The sequence below is a fragment of the Triplophysa dalaica genome, chromosome 19 (genome assembly GCF_015846415.1).
Source record: "Triplophysa dalaica isolate WHDGS20190420 chromosome 19, ASM1584641v1, whole genome shotgun sequence".
NCBI classification, from domain to species: Eukaryota; Metazoa; Chordata; class Actinopteri; order Cypriniformes; family Nemacheilidae; genus Triplophysa; species Triplophysa dalaica.
The window spans coordinates 8,214,608-8,233,407 of record NC_079560.1 but is presented as its reverse complement, the minus strand read 5'-3'; the positions used below and the strand labels follow the sequence as shown (position 1 = coordinate 8,233,407).

Here is an 18,800-nt window from a genome sequence, read left to right as displayed (position 1 = left end):
GTGTCAGCCATTGTAGTGCTTCGGAGAGGAAGGGGAGGAGTTGAGTGAGCCATTTGTTGCAATTTTCAACCTCACCACTAGATGTCGCTTAATTCCATACACTAGACCTTTAATTCCACACAAACTAAAAATAACAAAGATTAATAAATGCTGAAAAACTACACTGCTTATTGTTCATCTTAGCTAAATAATTACAAAATAGAACCTTATTGTAAAGTGCTAGCCATTCTTCATTCCTATTGTCCAATAAATCAAAAGATTAAATCCTTCAAATGAATTCTTTTCTAAAAGTAAAATAATACAATAGAATAATTATTATAAGAAAGATCACATTTTTCACTGTTAGCAAGAGTGCAGAGTAAGAATCAACTCAATCCCTTGAGATACTTATTCCTGTATGTCATTAAAAAATAAACACATTGCATGTTAACAAAATGTCCATGTTTATTGTGCTGACAGTCAGTTTTATCTCTACAACAAAATGCAGCACAAATCATCACCGATCCAGTTACCAGAACTTCAAAACAAGCCAATAAGACAAAGCTCCCAACATAATGATCCCAGTCAGGTAGAAATTAAGAACGAGTTCCACAATTAATATACAGTACAGAACATCAAAACAGTGAGAATTAACTGTGCGACTTTTTTATACACGCAAGTACTGGCTCAATAACTGAATGTCATTTTGATGTTAAACGTGTCATTTCCACAGCAACATTTAATTTGCCATCAACGGGCTGTTCAGCAGTTTAAAGAATGGCAATTTTTATATACAGTACCTTGAGCAGGTCATGCTTGCATGCAAATCCCAAAACATTGGAATGTGAAGCATAACATCAGTTTAACTCCCTGTGCAGTGTGAATTCAAACAGTGTTTGAGGAAATTCACAGACAGAACTCAAAACATTCAATATTTTTCATTAGTATCGGAGCTATCCATATTAGCATAAAAACAGCCCAGGAAAAATTGTGCATGAGGTATGTTTGTTCTTCAAATGAATATTTCTTTTGACTCAGCTACAGATTATTGGGCTATTAGTAGAGAGCGTAAACGCTCAATTCACAGTTCATTCTCAACATTGACAAATCATTTGGTCACAAAATTGAACTTAAATGTAGGGAAAATACCCGATAACTATCACAACTAAGACCATCCAGATTTTCATTAATATTATTAAGTCAATACACCTGTCAAAATGACTTCAATGATTTTCATGTGCATGGCTAATGTTTATAAAATTACGTTAATCATTTACTCCTCAAACCATGATACATAAAAGCACATCGCTTTCATCTTAAATAAAACCTATTTACAGTATAAAACACACAGCAAGTCTAAAGTAGTGATCTATTCACAGGTTTAGATCATCCTCATTTTGACTTGTTATTTATGTTCATGTCATTCTGTGCATTTTATCTGGACCTTGTCTCCTACCTTCCGTCACAGATGAGGTCTCCCAAAATGAGATGCAGAAACATCAATTTTGAAGATTATATCCATAATGCCCTTCATTTCTTTGGGAGCATGCTGGTCAAAATGTCAATAAAATTGTCCAGGCCCCAAAGGTACCCATCTTCTCTGTTGCCCTCCACCCATGAGCTGCGATGGTCCAGGGTGAGAGGAGATGGCATGGGCACAGTCTTTCCAAAATCTATCATCCAGATTCCAGCCTTGCCGGTCTGGTCATGGACAAATAATAAGGAGCTGCCCACCACCTGTTTTAAAAACCTCTTTGATTATTACCTGTTTTTATTTCAACATAAGAACTTTGTTGATGAACAACGATGTGGAATTTCGTCATTCAACAGAAGGCATATGAATCTCACCTCATGTGCTTTGAAGAAACCTGAATTCTCCAAGACGATCCGCAGTTCCTTTAACCGTTGTTGGTAGCTTTTCTTTGAACAGAAGGGACGAAAAAATTACCTGGCTTATATAACATTTACAAATGGAAAAATATTTTAGTTTTCAATATATAGAGCTATAAAATATGCATATTGATTATGATCATATTATCATTAATAATGACAATTTAATACCTCTCATATTTGGCAGCTTTGAGACTGCGTTTAAATCACTGCAACATTCTTTGTTAGTTTTGCAATTTTATATTAGCAACAAAAGAGTCTGTATTTTAGAAATATAGCATAGCTGTAACACAAATTCATACCAAGATTTGCATATTATTGTCCACAAAGTCCTCCAGGGCCTGGACCACCTCATCTTTGTACTTTGTTCTCTTAAAGTTGGTGTTACAAGAGCCGTCTGTTTTCTAAAGACAGAAACAATATTTAGACATCAATAAACTGGCACAACCAACCATCAATTACTGTCAACTTTATTATTTACTTGTCAAGTACTACGAACTATTCAACATCAATCACTATATTGGCTTGAGTCATTTATTAATAGGATATTCTTATGTATACATTCACATCTTTTACCTTAAAACCCTCAATGCGAAAGCCAAGCGTGGCCGTTGAGCTCAGAGTTTCTCTCCACTGCATGTATCTGGTTTTGAGGACTCCCTGTTGTGACTTCTCTTCAGCAGTTGGGGCGTGTGGGTCAACGGCTATCATTTTTTCATACATGTCCTTGCGTGGCTGAGGACATTCCCTTGCCTTCTTCAATTCCTCCTCCAGGTATGTCCTGTAAAATCAGTTAACATTACAAAGTGTTAAATGTTTGCTATGAAAATCTAAGTTATTTTGTCTTTGTATTTTGTTTTCCCAAATTCCCAAACGTCTTGACGTTTCTCACCGGCTTCCCATTTTGCAGTCCATGATGCAGGGATAGTCAAAGTCAGCAAGCAGGTCGTCCATGACGTTGTAATTCTGCTTGTCGCGCTGAGTCATGCCGTAATAGGCAGGAACGAAGGGCCGCAGCGGATCGCTCATGAGCTGCAGAAAACACAGCTGCTCGCATTCACAGTACTTCTTCAGCAGTCGTCCATCACTGTCTGTCTGAAAGTTTCCTATTGCCAAACAAAATCGTGCTGAGTCACATGAAAGGGACTTACCAAACAGCAATAAAACAAATCATTAGCTTTATGCAATACACTAGCCAACATAATGAAAAATTCTTTGCTTTAGGGTTGATGCTCCAAGTACAAGTATCCTTCTTAATCATAAACAGACCGATGAAAATGGAAAAGAACCACTAAAATATAGTAAAACGTAAAAAAGTGAAATTGCTAATTTGCCATAATAATAAAAAAGCGATAAACAAACCTGCATGGCCAACCACCTGCACCCAAGGCGAGCGTTTTCTCACTGGCACTGAAGGGGGAGACCAGTTCACCATAGTCTTTGACTTCTTGCACGGATCAGTCTGGGAGATATAAAAGATAAATGTTAAAGTGATAAACTGCACTAGACACACTGAATCTGTACAAGGATCACTTGGTGGTTGGAGTCATCTGTTTTTGTTTTCTCAAACAACAAAGCCCACTAGGCCATTGAGTGCATTCTCTCAACCTCTGACTTTAACGGGCAACTCCCTCTCCTCTATTAACCGTGGGTCAAGTTTTTCCTTATGTGGCAAATCATTGACGACAATCTCTGACAAGACTAAAAGTCGTCGTGCAACACCAAGAGGCTGCGCTTAAGAACCAGCTAACCTTCGATGGAAGTTAATAAAACATTAACAAGGCGCTTATTTTGCTCATGATAAAAATATAGGAGCAGGTAGAGAGATTACTCACCCAAAAATAAAAAATATGTCATCATCTGTTCACTCTTTGTCATTTAAAACCTGACTTTCTTCTTTGGGACACAAAAGATGATATTTGAAAAATGACTTTGTGGTTTTGTGTCTATATATTGGAAGTCAAAGAGTGTTGCTTGGTTGCCAACATTCAACGAAATATCTTTTGGGTTCCGCAGAAGCAAGTCATACAGGTTTGGAATAACAAGAGGGCGTACAATAATAAATGATTTTTATTTTTGGGTGAACCGTGTCTTTAATTTGTGACGTCAACATTCGTGACTATTCTATTTAAGGCCTTTATCAATACATTTCTGCAGCTCACGCCCACACCTTCTAAACTAACTTGACTGTTGTGTTGACTTTTATATCGTCTACGTGTCTAATCTCAAACTTTGAGCAGACATGGGATAAAATCGGTGTCATGAAAGTCTTTCATTCCACTCTATAGAATACCAGGGAGTTCCTCAGGGGTTGGAAAAGCAGGAAAAAGTTCAATGTTTACCTACTTATTGGTCCACACAAACATTTTGTCCCAAGCCCCAAGACATTTAGTGATGGGACAGCCTTGTACCTACATGTCCATTGGTACATACCATACAATCTGTGGTAACGTAACAATGGGTAACTACAAAAAAATGTAACTACAAAAATGTTACAGTGAAACTATATGAGGTAAATGATTCAGCAAAACCCAAATCAAGTTCTAGTTGCTTTCTGTTCTAAAATGCTCACTTGTGTACAATGGAAAACCAGTCAGACAAGAATGACTGAAGAAACAGTCCCTCCACACAGGGCTGGAGGTTCATCCATTCGTTGGCCTTGCAAGTTAAGCAATAGATGAGTTTCTCAAAATGTTATTCCATTCAACATCTTCAGCAACAGAAGTGCCTGAGAAGATTTGTACATGCAGATTTATAGTCCCAACATATTTATATTTATGATTCGATAAAAGCAAGTTCTTGTATGCTATGTGTAATGGAAATATACAGTGTTTACTTTAGTCATTATGGGATCATAAAGATAAAAAGCGTTTGCTTTACTTCTCAATAACCATTGGTGTACACCAGTATAATCACAATCAGAGAAACAAGTTCAGAAATACGTAAGGAATGCTTCCCTATAAAGATGACTCAAAAGTTCAATAATGTTGATCAGTCATCATGAGAATGTTACTCAACAACAACAACATATTTGTGGTCCGCAGCATAATACATTCAGGAAGAACTGGAATAAAAAACAGTATCTACAGAGAGCATCACATAAATTGTAATGGATTTGGTGGTTATAATATAAATTGTTTTTTTTTATGGGAACTGTGTAAGTGGGTAACGTGTTGGGTTCTATAGGTGAGATGGCTGATGGGAACCAATAAAACACCATCCCATTTTATTGGAATTAGCCCCAACATTTTACTAGGAAACAGCTAATGGTTCATAATAGTACAAGTAAAGTAAAGCATTAGAATTTGTACGGTGTTTATAAGTAGAGATCACTCCACCGCGGCCAGATTCAAACAAATGAACAGTGATGCAACAATAAATGTGGTACCTGTTTTGAAGTTACGTCAAACCTTTGTAAGTGTGCTATAATCAGTGCGCAAAATCCGTGCACACGATCCAAACAATAACGTAAAAGTGTACAACACTGATGGATTTCATGCTTACCGTGACAGCTTCACCTGGAAACAGTCCACCGTCCTGCGTCAGTGTCCGTCTATTACACTCGCCGTAACCCATCAAATCCTCCTCACACTCCTCGAAAGACGAAGCAGGCGAAAGGCCGGCGGAGGACGCGTTGGAGAGCTTCCGCAGCTCAAGAGACGAGGCGGGAGAGCCGCTCAGCCCGCTGTCCGAACAGATGGACTCCTCGTCGAGATGATGAGGGCCCGTTGTGTGTCCGTGTGGGCTTTGACCGCACTGTGTTACACAGGGCTCACATGTTACCACCAGTTCAGGCACAGGCAGACGTCTGGGGAGCTGGTCCACTGGTTCCTCGGGGTTGTTGTGGTGTTGTATATCGACCATACCCGGGCAGAGTGCTGGGGTAGGGGGCGTTTTTATCATCACGCTTTCGAGCTATAAAACCATCGGGACTGCCGCTGGGTTTGTCCAGATTAGTGCAACCCAAATGCTTCACTGTCTTACGCTGGGTATCGACGCACCTTGCGGAGTCAAAACAATAATGGTCTGTGCCACAATTATGGTAACTTTCGTAGTTGCCGTGACCAAATCTTTTTGTCGCGAATAAATGAGTAAAAACGAACGCAATGCGTTATAAACAACACCGCTTAGACTTTCTACGATAGCGTTAAAGCGTAACCTTTGCTCTGTGCTGCGCGCTTTTTTATACAGCGTTGTGTTGGCCCCGCCCACTTTTCATTAAAGCGACAGGGCTTTAAATTGCTGGTGGACAGTGTCCCTACATGTAGTAAGAAAATCTTAGGTTTCATTTGCCTGTTTTGGAATATGCCAAGCAACTCAAATCTTGTAATGCTTTTAATTCCACCTCGGGGCATTTGTTAATCTAAAATCATAATTTACGTATTACCTAATTTCTTTACAGTCTTTCTGGTTTCATTATAAAAATGTTGTTGTACAAAAGACAGACTTGCAAATAAAATAATTATATACTCATGCACTCTTAAGCAGTTGGCAGGCAACTTTATCCAAACAAATTTACATTGTGTTTCAGAAACACTTTATCGGATCTTGGTAGTCTTGCTGTCATACTTTGCTACAGTAATTATATGATAAAAGTTAACAAACGACATAAATACAAATCATTAAATAAATTGATCAAATTCAGGCATATCATATTCACTTATGCTCGACTATGAGATATTCCAGAAGTTGAAAGTGTCATCAAGAAAAGGCATGAAGAGCAAAATTATTTTATATATAAAAACTTTGTTTTTCAGAATATCACAAAACGGAGATTCAACTACAGCAGACAAAACAAACAATAATCATTTAAAAAAATACACATGGCAACAGTCAACAAACACTAATTCATAAATGTACACAGGAATGTATAAAACAAACAAACAAACAAACAAAAGTATATCCTGAGGTCATGCTTTTGGACACTTCTGGTTTACTTCAAGTCTGATATGGCAACAGTTTTCAAAGCCAATGTCACTGCGTGTTATAAGTCAAACGTTACATTATGGATAAAGAAAAAAATTGGCATAATAGCGTTATCTGTTTGAATAAAGTAAAAGACTACAAAAACATCTGTACACAGTGTTTGAATTGTGCTGTAAGATTGTCCATTCAGTCACAGTTTTAGCTTGTGCAAAATACCTAGACATCCATTGGGAGAACTAGTGACCTGTATCAAGGTCACGCATGTAGTCCTGCAGAGCCTGCAGTCGAGCATCTATCTCTGACAGGTCAGCACCTGTGTCGATAGATGTGTCTTTGGAAGACACATTAAGCATTTTAATTAATAATTCTCATAAACAATGTTGGATATTATGTGCATACAGAAATATGAAATTCATCATAAAATACCTGCTGCTCTCATCCGCTGTGCAGGAGTGCTACACATTGGCTTTTTGTTTAAGTGTCTTCCTCTGGTCTAAAAAAGAACATGTATGCTATAACATATGTTTTTCTCCAAATCATCATTAAAACCTTATGCCTGAACAACCTACTCACCACAGCTGGACCATTAAACCCTAGTTTCCTTCCTCTGCAAAACAACAGTGACAGCAGCACATTAACATACAAATTTAACTTATTACAAGTGAATTTCACAAAAAATGTAAAATGTTTTATTAACTTGCCTGCTATTTAGAGGCTTAGCAAGCTCTTCAAACTCGGCTACAGATCCGTCAGAGGAGCATCGACTCCTCCTGCTCTCCGCAGACACACTCCTTCCCCTTCCAGCACTTCCTCGTCTCATCAGCTGAGGAACGGGCTCTCTGGACCGTGAACGCCCTCTTTCCATCAGAGATGGTGAAGCCAACATGTCTCTTCTAATCTTCCTCTGACTGTTGGAAATCAAAGCAAAACTCATGCACTCTGTGATGGTACACAACACACAAGTCCAGCTGCCTCCAAAAAAATGCTACCAGTCAGCATGTCTTATCAGACTCCTATTTAAAATCCTTATTAGTTATTTAAATGTCTTATTTAAAAATTCTTTAATAATTCTTTATTAATAACCCCAATTAATAATTCATTTCCTTATCAATCTACATCATCCTTTTTAAATTCGCCAAAACATCCAGATCTTAAACAAAGGTATTGCAGTGATGTGCTAAATTCTTAAGTGATGAATGACTTGGAAAACAGACTTATGCGAATGGCAAAGAAATAAATCGCACCTTTCAAAGTAAACAATATTTCTGCTCACAGAGAGGGCGATGCTTGTAGGGAAAAAACATATTGATAAAACAACAACAAAAAAAGCAGAAGGCTCTTAACATGTACTAAGAAAAAGAAAAGTCAAAGATTCTTACTTTTTTATATCGGACTCTTTTTGCCTTCGTTGCCTGTCATGGATGTACGCTGTAGGGTCGAACCGAGATGCCTGTGACCCTGTTATGCAAGGAAAAATAACTTAAATCAAATTCACTTTAAAACCAGGAACCCTATCTTTTTCTGAATGTCACTTTACCTGTCGGAGAAGGTGAGGGTCTTGAGATGCAGTTACGGGACCCTGAAGAATCTGCTCTCCTAACTCTCTCCTCTGACCTCCTGGTTCTGTCCTCCATCCTCTCCCTTGAACCTGAGCGTGCCCTTACCCCCAAACGGGTCAGACTGCGCTCTCTCGATAAAGACCGATGAACCTCCCCATCACTTCTGAGCCCGCTGCGGTTAGACGTGACTGGAGTCGCCCGGCTACCAAATTTAGGAAAAAGATCAAATTGGTTTGCAAACTCACACACAAACACACACACACACACAAACAAAAAACAAGATGGCAACTTACCCACGTCGCAACAAAGCCAACTCAGTGGTTAGACTTTTAACACGTATCCGAAGAGCCCGCTCTGATGCCCTGAGTTCCTCCAACTAGCAAATAAATGGTACAAAATGGTTATGCAGTATATTGTCAGTGGTTAGATCAATTTAAAATCAAACAAAATCACCTTCTTGTACACACCTGTTCTAGCAGGAGGCGCTGTTCCTGGGCCCTCTTGCTTGCAGAGCGCTGATTTTTCGCCCTCTCTTTCAGCAGCTGCTCTTCCAAGCTGTGTACAGCCTCTCTGAGCCCACGAACTCCAGGGGTAGAACCAGCCCCTACCATCTGTAGACGGTCCAGAGCCTTGGCCAAGGCCTCTTTTTCATCTCTTACCAAGGCCAATCTGGTTTAAACATGTGGCATTTAACATTTCAAAAGGTGCAATGTAGATTTTGTTATCATACCAAATATTGCACACACAAGAACATTAAAATGCTCCTATTTTGCATTTTTCTAACTGAATATCCATTTTAACAGTAAAGTACTATTTCTTAGTATTTGGTTTGACATTCTTTTAGCTTTAAAGACAACAGCAACACAATATGCTTAATCAGACTTTGAATCACAGTTCTTTTTTTATATAGAGTCAATGTCTGGTCCGAACATGCCACATAAAGACAGACGAACTTACTCAGCACGTAGCCTCCGTGTCTCTTGGTCTGAAACTTTGTGTTCTCCTTTCTGTCCCATTGCTTTCAGCTCGGCTCTCAGAGCTCTGATCTCCTTCTGCAGTTCTGCTGGATCAGGCTTTCCAAGATATGGAAGTGGAAGAGGATAGTGTATCCTACACAGAAAAAAACATAGCTCCTTGAAAACAGCCTTTCTTTGAAGAGCAATTGAAAGAAAATGAGCGATCAGAGCACACAGACCTGTCAAATTCCACAGTGTAGATGAGAATGAGGTATCGCTTAGCACTAAGAGCAGGGGACTGTGGCTGAGCACGAGGTCGGCCGACGACACCAGCCTTTCTGTTCCGAAGAAGCTCAAGGTCTGAATAGGTCAGGAGGTCAAGGGTCACTGACTCACTAGACTGCAAAAGACAATAAAAACAATATCATTTAACACGATTCTTTTAAAGACAATTACTTTAACATCTAGTAACATTTCATTAACAAATTGGTTGTTTAATCAATAAATGGCTAAAGGCATGTACTTGACAAGCTTCCGTGACCCATAAGAGTTGCAAGCCCTATGGACCTACCTTGTTGACCGCAGACTCCAGCATGCTGCAAAACACTGGAAACTGCTTAAAATTGCCAGTTTTTCGTGTCAAGTCTTCAATATCTAAAACACAAAGGGAGTTTAGAGCAAAATAACATTCAAAGCAAGAGCACTAAACATTGTAAAAAACCACTTACAAGCAGGGTCAAACTCTCCTCTCCATTGGTCTGCTGTCACAACATCTGAAATCTCTACAATCAGCAAGCGCTCGGCCAACTCGACCTTGACAGCAAATTCAGCTCCTCGAAATTTCATGTCGTCCTGCACAACTGTGCCAACCTCCATTGCTGGCCACAGTCAGGTTGATAGTCTATAGGGAATCATTGCAAAAGGGTAAATAACATATGGCCACAGTAGTTCATTCTGGCTGATATGCTTGTTTATTTAATCAAATGTAATAGATTTCTAAATAAAAGCGGTTAACACCGAAGACAGATATGGCTTTATTATAGGCAGATTCAGTAAATAGAAATGTGTCTTTATTATAGGCAACAATAATTGTGCAAAACCATAAAGAAAGTTTATTTAGGCAAAACCATGCATTTAATTCAACTAGACATGATGTGTTAAGAAGACCTGGCCTTATGCAACAATAACATATCGAGTTGTAGTCAAATACACATATAGATCTCGGTTACAAATGACACAGGCAGGATTTGGGTCATGAACCATTGCAAAGAATGACACTGATTTTTCAATACACTTCATTAAAATGTCTTTATATTAAAGCTTAACATAAAAATGTAACCCCACTTATTCATGACTCAGTATCTAACGTTAATACATCGCAGACTAACAAACTCAGCTTATAGGCTAACAAACTGATGCTTGACTTATGTTCTCTTGCTAACCTAAAGATTTGCAGATGACTGAAACAAGGCATGTCTGGTTGCAAAATAACACAATAAAATCAAAAGCAGGAATAACAAAGAAGTCAAAGTTTTCAAAGATAGCAAAAAATGAAACTACATAGGATGACACATATGCAAGTTAACGATTTGCGAATATATCTTAGTCCACAGAAAACTAGCACGCTAGCAACATACCCGTTATTGGTAGATGTGCGTTAAGCAGCCACGAGCTGTGCGTTTAAAACCTACATTTAAAACGTCGAGCAAAACCTACAAATAAAAACACAGAAAATGTCGTGTGTGCTAATTTAGCGGATACATGTTCAACAAACCGGTGCGATACTCGAACAACCAAAAACAGCGGCTCATTGACCGGGAATTTAAAACTCCCGCCCCCATGTGGTAACATTGGTCAACTCGTTTGAATACGGCTATACGATTGGCTCCTCTGCTAATCGTTCAAAAGGAGACCTTTCAATTCAGGAACGCCCTTTGTCAACCCGTGAACGTGTTTCACAACACAAAACTTTGAAGTAGTCTTTGTTCCACAAGATGGAACTGTTGCGCTATTCTTCTCCATACAGTAAATATGGTTTACGTATAAAAGTATTGATAAACATGATCTTGAAAGTTAGTTTTGGTCAAAAGCACATATCAAAACATACAAGTAAAGAAATAGTATGTGATTGAAATGTAAAAATCACTACTAGTCGCAGTGTTATTTCATCATAGTATGTAAAAAAATAGTGTTGAGATATCATATACTATACAAAACAATCACAGCAAAGTTTATACTGGCAAATTTCATATACACATCAAGTTTACATTATTTTCAAACACACTATTTAGGAGTAGGACATATGGGTCTTGGTATCCTAAGAGTCTTTGTTCTGAAAAGTATTATGAACATTGTTAGGAGTCGGTAGGTAAGAATCGTCCATTTCCAGTGTGGGTTCCGATAAAAGGGACATATGAACTGATTGTTGTGAGATAAAATTATATGTTGGGTTTTCAATAGCTGATATAAGATTTTGAATGAAGGGCTGTGATGAAATGGGATCCAAGGTGATAAAAGATGTTACAGGACTAAAGGACGAAACAACTGGGAATTCCGAAAGTGTCTGGTAGAGGCTATTAGCTGGAAGTAATATGGAAGTAGATCTGATGAGGAGAGTGCCATCTTCGACGTCTAGTGCAGTACATTCTATACTGTGAACCTCATGGATTTCACAATTCAAATCTTTTTCAGTCATCTCAGAGCAAATAATCCCCTGCAAAAAAGAAACAGACCAAAGTTTAACATCAAGCATTAGACTTGGCTTAATCATCTGGCACAGGGGTGTCCAATGTCGGTTCCGGAGGGCCACAGTCCTGCAGAGGTTAGCTCCAACTTGGCTCAACACACCTTTTGGAAGTTCTAGTCTGCTTTGTGAGACCTTGATTAGCTGTTCAGGTGTGTTTGATTAGGGTTGAAGCTAAACTTTGCAGGACACAGGCCCTCCAGGACTGACTTTGGACACCCCTGGTGTAGCAGAATACAGAGATTTACATTTTGAATTATATTTAACGCTGCAGTCCGAAACTTTTGCATCTATGGCACCATCTCAACTGCATTCATTTACATTCACATGTGTTGAAGTCAAACCGTGATCATTAAGTTGCTATTTATTATAGTTACATAAAATGTTTCACTATTGTGGTTGTCTCGCTTGTACAATAACAGATTCTATAGATAAATGATTTATAAAGAATGTGTGCGTGTGTGTGTTTAATTTATGTGTTAGCTTTGACACCCCATTCTTCATGCTGTTTAGTTTTATTATACCTGTTAGAAAAATATAACAAACCATGAAAGCATAAAAAGCCACTATAACTGACCTTTTTAGTCCATTGCCCAGAAAGTTTTGGTTTAGGTATATCTGGGTACAACTTTTTCTTTAACCTGACGGATTTAATGGAGTAACAGTATATTTTAATAAAAATCTACAGAAAAATATTTTAAAATATTTCATAAACTGAATAATAAACTAGTATTAAATAACAGTTGAGAATCTTACCGCTGTCTCGATTTGAAGCAAACAAATGTAATGATGGTAAGCGCAAAAGCTGCTATGATGGAACCCAAAACTGCGGCCAGAATCATTTCGAGAACTGTATGGAGATATTGTCACATGTGAGGGTCACATAGTATGAATTATATTAATCAACGCTATTCATAAATGTTTATTAATATAAGACAATTATTTACAACAAAGAATAGTTTACCGCAATGGCAACTGCACCTAGACGAATACTGTTACCATATATTGTAAACTGTCCCTGAACAAAAAAGAATCAATGAACCCAATAACAATATGAAAATATCTTTACACAAACTGTCTTCCTCTATTCTTCCGTGGAATGTGGCAATATCACCTTCCCCTGCAGATGTAAATGCTGAAACCTTGATAGCGTAGGATCCAAGATTTAATTTCAAATGAACTGTAGTGTCTAAAAATAAAAAAATGCACAAAGTTTAGCTATAATGTGTACTCTTCTTTTAAGAGAAAAAGTCAGTTAGGAACTGAACTCACTTTTTGTTTCAGATGGTTCCTCAGTTGTATTGGAATCATAATAGAAAATTTTAACTTTGTAACCCAGCAGGAAGCCTCCATGCTTGTCTAATGGCAATGTTTCCCAGGAGAGCACAAGATTTCTTCCATTCGACTGACCTTTGATATTCCCAACTTTTTCGAATGGCTCTGTGAACATAGAAGATAAAAAATGGACAATAAGACAATGCAGAAGGAAACATGAAACTATTTCGAGCAGGTTTAAGTTGCTGTGTGGAGTTAAAAGGTCAAGTTAAATCTGAAATGGTTACTTACTTTTCTCTACAGCATAACCCTCTCCTCGCTGCAGAAGCTGTGGAGCACCAGCAGTGCAGCTGTAGACTGAAACGTTATATCTGACTCCTTCCTTTAAAAACTCTGAAATAAACATATAGAGGTATTAGTTAAATAATTGTAAAATTTTTAGAGCATTGCAATTTTAAATAGTCCAATAGTCTTTATTTCCAACTAACTTGACTCAATCCTTGTGTTTGAGTGACCAGCTGGGATCCTCTTCCATTGCACAGCACATTTTTCGTGACTGTAGGTTGGAACCCAGTCAACAACATAGCCACAAGTGGAACTGGAGCTTTCCAACCAAACTATATCAAAGCCACCGTTATTGCCATTGATACGACTTATATTGACTCTACTGCCTGTGAAGAATATTGTGAGATTATAAAAAGGGTTGAAAAAATGACCCATTTAGACAGAAAAAGTGCTAGTGACCTCACCAGGATAGCGTGTGATGATGATGCTGGCAGGCAGAGACAGACCAGCTGAGTTTTTGGCTGAGACTGAGATCATTTGATTTCCTGTTTCATTTTCAGAGCTGACACTGTAGCATTTGGTATTCGGTCCTACGTGGTTGCTGCTTGTCTTGTTTTTAGTGTCAGTGATGGTAACTTCGTAGCCCGTAAGAACCCCATGACTTTTTGTTAAATGCTTTAAAATATTAGTTATACGGTGAATTAGTTAAATAAAAGTGGAATGTTTAGTTGTTTGGCTTTACACAAAGTGCATTCAAAAATCTTTCCCTTTACTTGGTCATGTCATTGCAAACCCATATGACTTTCACCCCCAGAGGAACACAGGGAATTATTTTATAAGAATACTGAATTTTTTTTAGAATGCTTGTTTTTGTCCATAGGATGACGATGAATCATGAACATAAGAATAAATGTCATATGATTTCGAAACAACATAGGAATGAATAAACAAGGACATATTTAAGATTTTATGTGTCCTTAAGGACTTTAAATGTGGGCTTTAAGGGCTTTTATGTGTCTTTAATGTGTCTATTACCTTACATATAACATATGTACTTTCTCCTAAATATTGCATCCAAACATCCACTGGTTCTGGAACTGAAGAAATATTATCACTTCATAAGTATTCACATAGCTTTTTTATTAAACGCTGTCATATAAGTGATTCATCACAATTTTAAAAACAATAAATATATACTGTACTCACTGTCCTCTTTGGTTCTGAAGTGGGTCATTTCACTCCATTCACTCCACATGTAGAAGTGCTCTGAAGACCCACAATGCACTTTAGCTCTGTAATCAGTGACAGGCTGTAGATCTTCAACGACAAATGATTTGAGTCCCGTTCCAATGAAGGTTTTCTTTGTGAGAATTAAAGACATGGTATTATATAAGAGCACTTTCAAATGCATAGTTCAAAATGCATTGTATTTAGGTATTTATTCATAAAATGATTATTCATTTTAAAGTAAGATAATTAAAGACACCAACATTGTAAATGTGTCCATTGAGTTCCACTTGACATATCATTGAAAAGGAATTGTATTTTTGCTCGTCCCAGCTCCACTGAAGAGTGGCATTTCTTTCATTAACATTGGATAATATGTTCTTAGGTTTTTTCAACCACACTGTGCAAAAGAAAAATTGTTAATGCCCTCGCACTTTTGGGGAAGATCGTCTGCTAAATGAATAAAGTAAATGTATGAGAAACGTATTTATCTCGACCTCTATGTAGGGGGTCTGCTGTATCACTGATTATCTTCACGCCAAGTGGATTTTGGGCAGTCAGGGTCCAACTGGTCTCATTGTTTTCAGGTTGGACACACAGACTAACAAATCAAATCAATTAGCACGAAGGCCTATTTATCACATGTTAAGCAGTCAAATGAATTTCCCAACACATGAGTACCTTCCATTAAGTGTGTACTTAGTCTCTCCTTTTCGTCCCAGAAGTTGAGTTTCTCGACCACTGTCCCAGTAACATTGAACAGAGCTGAGATCTTGTGTGACACACGTGAGATTCTGGTCATCAGGGGGATCTATGGCAGCCATCAGAATGAACAGTTTAAGACGATTCATAAACATAGGCAGTGAATCTGAAGAATGCTGAGATCAACATGAATATATGTCTGCAGTCTAATACAGGCACATATAAGGACGAAGGACCATTACATATGCAAGGAAAACATGCAAATAAAAGTCAAACTGACACCCAACTTTAAAACAAATTCTTCCTGTTACTCTAAGAGACCACTCCAATTTTTAAAAAAGTTTTTCTGAGTTAATTAATTCTGGGTACGTGTTTGAGTAGAATTGTCCTTTTTGTTTAATTCTGAGAACATTTGTTTACTGATGAAAAACTAGTCTTTGCAGCAAATTTCAACGGTACAAACTTGTCATGATGAAATGTTTGCAGATCTTGAATACTGCAAATAAAAAGTCTATTTTCATGTTTAACACAGCACAATACTTATATAAACAGGAGTAATCTAGTTTTTTTCTATGGCTGTACAGTATATCCTTTAAATAAAATAATTTTAGGTGAACAGGATGTGTTTATACTTACAGCCTATGAAAACAGTGGTCCCTACACGATTATGATCATCACAATGTAAGATTCTTGGTCTGATTGTGCTGTGAAATTGAAGTGGTTCTGTGATGACGGTCCTGTTGCTGATGCGAATTTTAAACAAAGAGGAACTGAACGATGGAACATTCTCTGCCGTCAAGATGCAACAAAAACTGATGTTGCTCCCAACCGGGAAATATTCGTTTTGTGGATAGACAGCTGCGCTTGAGGCATTTAGATCTTGTCCTGTCATTTAAAAGTTTTAAAAATTTTAATAGACACATTTTTGAATAACCTGTTTATATGATGCATGCAGTGGGCTCAGATGAATATACCTTTGTAAGTGTATAATGCTGACCAGTTGCCAGTCTGATGTTGATCTCGGCGTCTCAATCTGACGGAATGGGAGGTGCACTGCAATGGTAGAGGCGATGTCCATTTCCAGTGATGGTGGATTGTTGGGTCTGCCTTCACATATATTGTCTCCTAACAAAGTCATTTTACATGGCACAATGACTATATAAATATTATTACTTACATTGCACTTATGGAAAAACAAAATATCAACAGTCACTTACATGGTGAACCCTCATCATTTGCTCAGTGCGAAGTACTTCTATATCATAAATGCTTTTCTCAGATTCGGCATTTTCAACAAACTCATCTCTCCATGCAACGTTCAACACCCATGTACCCTTGTCATTTTCTTCTGGATGCAGTGTTACATTTTTAACAGGAGGTAGATGCCCTGTTGACACATTACATTTTTAAAACAGCTTATCATACTTAAGCAAAGGTGGCTAGAATGTAAAATTTTAAACATTAGCTGGTTTATTATTTAGAGTTTAATCTTGGTTATAAATTTACTGTTCAAAGTTTTGTTAAAGTAAAAGTGAAACTAAGAGTTTACACCAAACGACTCACCATTCTGCTCTGTTTGATGAATCAGAGATAAAAGCAAAACACACAAAACCCAAACTGGCATGACAGAGCTATAATGCCAGTTAGGGATTTCCAATGTCTCCATCAGCAATTATATCTGCTAAGGAAATAAAATAAATCTAATTAATAAATCATGGCTGAATAAGAGCCTCCAACCAGGTTAAAGCAGTCACTGTCAAGTGTCAATAGCATCAAAAATATCTTTCCAAATAAAATTACAGTTTTTTATTTAGCCTTCCAACAACTCATTTGTGATTAAGGCAAAATTAGATTTTGTATGTTTATTTAACTAAAATGCGATTTTTTTGTATTAGGAAAGATTAACATGAAGTTGAAATAAAAAAACATGAAAAACAAATCTCATGGGGTCGGGGAGAAATAAATAACTGTGCTGTTGTGGAGAAATATGCAGTCAGGGAAGAAGCTATCAAAAAAGCATGGGAAAAAAAATAATTCTTTAGTTGGAAAGAATGTAAGAGACCTCCAGGGTGCTGTTAAACTTTTTAGTGTTTTTATTAGTATTCCCACATAACCTCAAAATAAAATCTCACCAGGAAGCCAACGTTTTACTAACAACTGACACCACAACAACCATAATAAGTATCACTAACAACATATTCCCATAAAACAAACCACCACACATTGTAAAGTGATATTTAATGATGTAACGATCTTATAGATTAAACCTATTTTAGGATATTGTTTCAAAATAATTAGAGCCTAACGTTATTCAATTCAATACCGAACAGGATAAACGCTTATTGCGAATCCTGCAATCAATACATTACAGTTGCATACATGCTACATTAAAATCTTCAAACAACAAAGTTTATCCAATAAAAACGTTCGCCATTAAGTAAGCAGTTAAAATAAATACAGGCATAACCATTTAAATTAAAAAGTATCCTATTCACCGGACACCGAGAAGGCAAATGAATAAACTCTTTCCCGAACTCCAGAATTGTAGAAAATATAAATCCCTGTAGTTGAAGTTCAGTAAGTTGACGTGTGGACTGAAGCTCATGTCGGAGTGAAAGAGCAGGAAACTGAGGGCTGATGGTGGGAGGATCTGACTCGAAGCTTGTGGGAAATTGCGATATTCTTTGGAAAACGCCTCGAGAGATCAAATAAAAACAGCAATCTGGCTTTACTGATGCGTTCCACACATACACGTCGGATTTAGGATAGCCAAACAGGACAGACAACAACCTATGGCTTTAGTTAGCTACATTTATACATTACATGTTTATATTATAAAAAAATCTTTCACAATTGACTCTCCTTCGAGTTGTTCCAAATCTGTATTACACAGAAACATATTTGGAAGAGTGCTTATAAGCAAATAAGGACCCCGTTGACCACAAGGCAAAGGCTACTTTATATATATTTTTTCTGCACAAAAAGTATATTTTGAAGAATGGACAGCAAACAGTTCTGGGGCACTTTTGATTACCATTGTCATATATTCCCTACTATGGTAGTCAATGGGGTCCAAGAACTATTTGGTAACAAGCATTTGTCCAAATATCTCTCCTGTGTTCAACCAAAAAAAGTCATTTATACAGATTTGGAACAACTAGAGAAGGAGTAACTAATGACAGAGTTTTCATTTTGGGGTGAACTATCCCTTTAAGAAATGTCCGGTTTGGGGAAATATCCTAAATCTGATATGTATTT

At 37.5% G+C, this 18,800-nt stretch overlaps 3 protein-coding genes across 7 annotated transcripts; all 3 read right to left on the bottom strand.

Annotated features, from left to right (window-relative positions):
- Positions 1-426: 426 nt before the first annotated feature.
- Positions 427-6,050, bottom strand: itpkca (inositol-trisphosphate 3-kinase Ca). Its single transcript, XM_056732058.1, has 7 exons — positions 5,374-6,050; positions 3,232-3,331; positions 2,762-2,975; positions 2,446-2,650; positions 2,172-2,273; positions 1,828-1,899; positions 427-1,716 (listed from the first exon to the last, which is right to left on the bottom strand). Exons 1-7 carry the CDS (start codon positions 5,770-5,772, stop codon positions 1,510-1,512), a joined length of 1,299 nt encoding a protein of 432 aa, XP_056588036.1. The 5' UTR covers positions 5,773-6,050; the 3' UTR covers positions 427-1,509.
- Positions 6,051-6,583: 533 nt separating this feature from the next.
- On the bottom strand, positions 6,584-11,087 carry ccdc61 (coiled-coil domain containing 61). 2 transcript variants are annotated; one of them, XM_056731289.1, is made up of 14 exons: positions 10,948-11,087; positions 10,039-10,211; positions 9,882-9,964; positions 9,550-9,710; positions 9,312-9,464; positions 8,822-9,023; positions 8,648-8,730; positions 8,333-8,556; positions 8,175-8,253; positions 8,040-8,081; positions 7,497-7,703; positions 7,369-7,402; positions 7,222-7,288; positions 6,584-7,126 (listed from the first exon to the last, which is right to left on the bottom strand). In XM_056731289.1, the coding sequence occupies exons 2-14, from the start codon at positions 10,184-10,186 to the stop codon at positions 7,032-7,034; spliced, it is 1,578 nt and encodes a 525-aa protein (XP_056587267.1). In that variant the 5' UTR covers positions 10,187-10,211; positions 10,948-11,087; the 3' UTR covers positions 6,584-7,031. The 2 variants fall into 2 exon arrangements, with proteins under 2 accessions (XP_056587267.1, XP_056587268.1); XM_056731290.1 differs by lacking the exon at positions 8,040-8,081.
- Positions 11,088-11,514: 427 nt separating this feature from the next.
- Positions 11,515-18,192, bottom strand: lifrb (LIF receptor subunit alpha b). 4 transcript variants are annotated; one of them, XM_056731285.1, is made up of 18 exons: positions 18,038-18,192; positions 17,106-17,223; positions 16,760-16,929; positions 16,517-16,667; positions 16,179-16,427; positions 15,522-15,651; positions 15,338-15,441; positions 15,104-15,240; positions 14,820-14,973; positions 14,649-14,710; positions 14,078-14,288; positions 13,817-13,999; positions 13,620-13,721; positions 13,326-13,493; positions 13,123-13,242; positions 12,810-12,903; positions 12,631-12,694; positions 11,515-12,023 (listed from the first exon to the last, which is right to left on the bottom strand). In XM_056731285.1, the coding sequence occupies exons 2-18, from the start codon at positions 17,206-17,208 to the stop codon at positions 11,628-11,630; spliced, it is 2,598 nt and encodes an 865-aa protein (XP_056587263.1). In that variant the 5' UTR covers positions 17,209-17,223; positions 18,038-18,192; the 3' UTR covers positions 11,515-11,627. The 4 variants fall into 4 exon arrangements, with proteins under 4 accessions (XP_056587263.1, XP_056587264.1, XP_056587266.1 ...); XM_056731286.1 differs by having other exon boundaries at positions 17,106-17,220; positions 18,038-18,179; XM_056731288.1 differs by having other exon boundaries at positions 17,106-17,220; positions 18,010-18,137.
- Positions 18,193-18,800: the final 608 nt, after the last annotated feature.

Coding starts and splice junctions, on each gene's coding strand:
- itpkca (XM_056732058.1), bottom strand. CDS start 5,772: ATGATAAAAACGCCCCCTACCCCAGCACTCTGCCCGGGTATGGTCGAT. Junction 3,332..5,373: donor TTCCAGGTGAAGCTGTCACG/GTAAGCATGAAA, acceptor TATATCTCCCAG/ACTGATCCGTGCAAGAAGTC. Junction 2,976..3,231: donor GCAGGTGGTTGGCCATGCAG/GTTTGTTTATCG, acceptor GTTTGGCAATAG/GAAACTTTCAGACAGACAGT.
- ccdc61 (XM_056731289.1), bottom strand. CDS start 10,186: ATGGAGGTTGGCACAGTTGTGCAGGACGACATGAAATTTCGAGGAGCT. Junction 9,711..9,881: donor TGGAGTCTGCGGTCAACAAG/GTAGGTCCATAG, acceptor TGTCTTTTGCAG/TCTAGTGAGTCAGTGACCCT. Junction 8,731..8,821: donor AGCGCCTCCTGCTAGAACAG/GTGTGTACAAGA, acceptor TTTATTTGCTAG/TTGGAGGAACTCAGGGCATC.
- lifrb (XM_056731285.1), bottom strand. CDS start 17,208: ATGGAGACATTGGAAATCCCTAACTGGCATTATAGCTCTGTCATGCCA. Junction 15,652..16,178: donor GACCACTGTTTTCATAGGCT/GTAAGTATAAAC, acceptor TGGCTGCCATAG/ATCCCCCTGATGACCAGAAT. Junction 12,024..12,630: donor CTGGGCAATGGACTAAAAAG/GTCAGTTATAGT, acceptor TCTTTTTTGCAG/GGGATTATTTGCTCTGAGAT.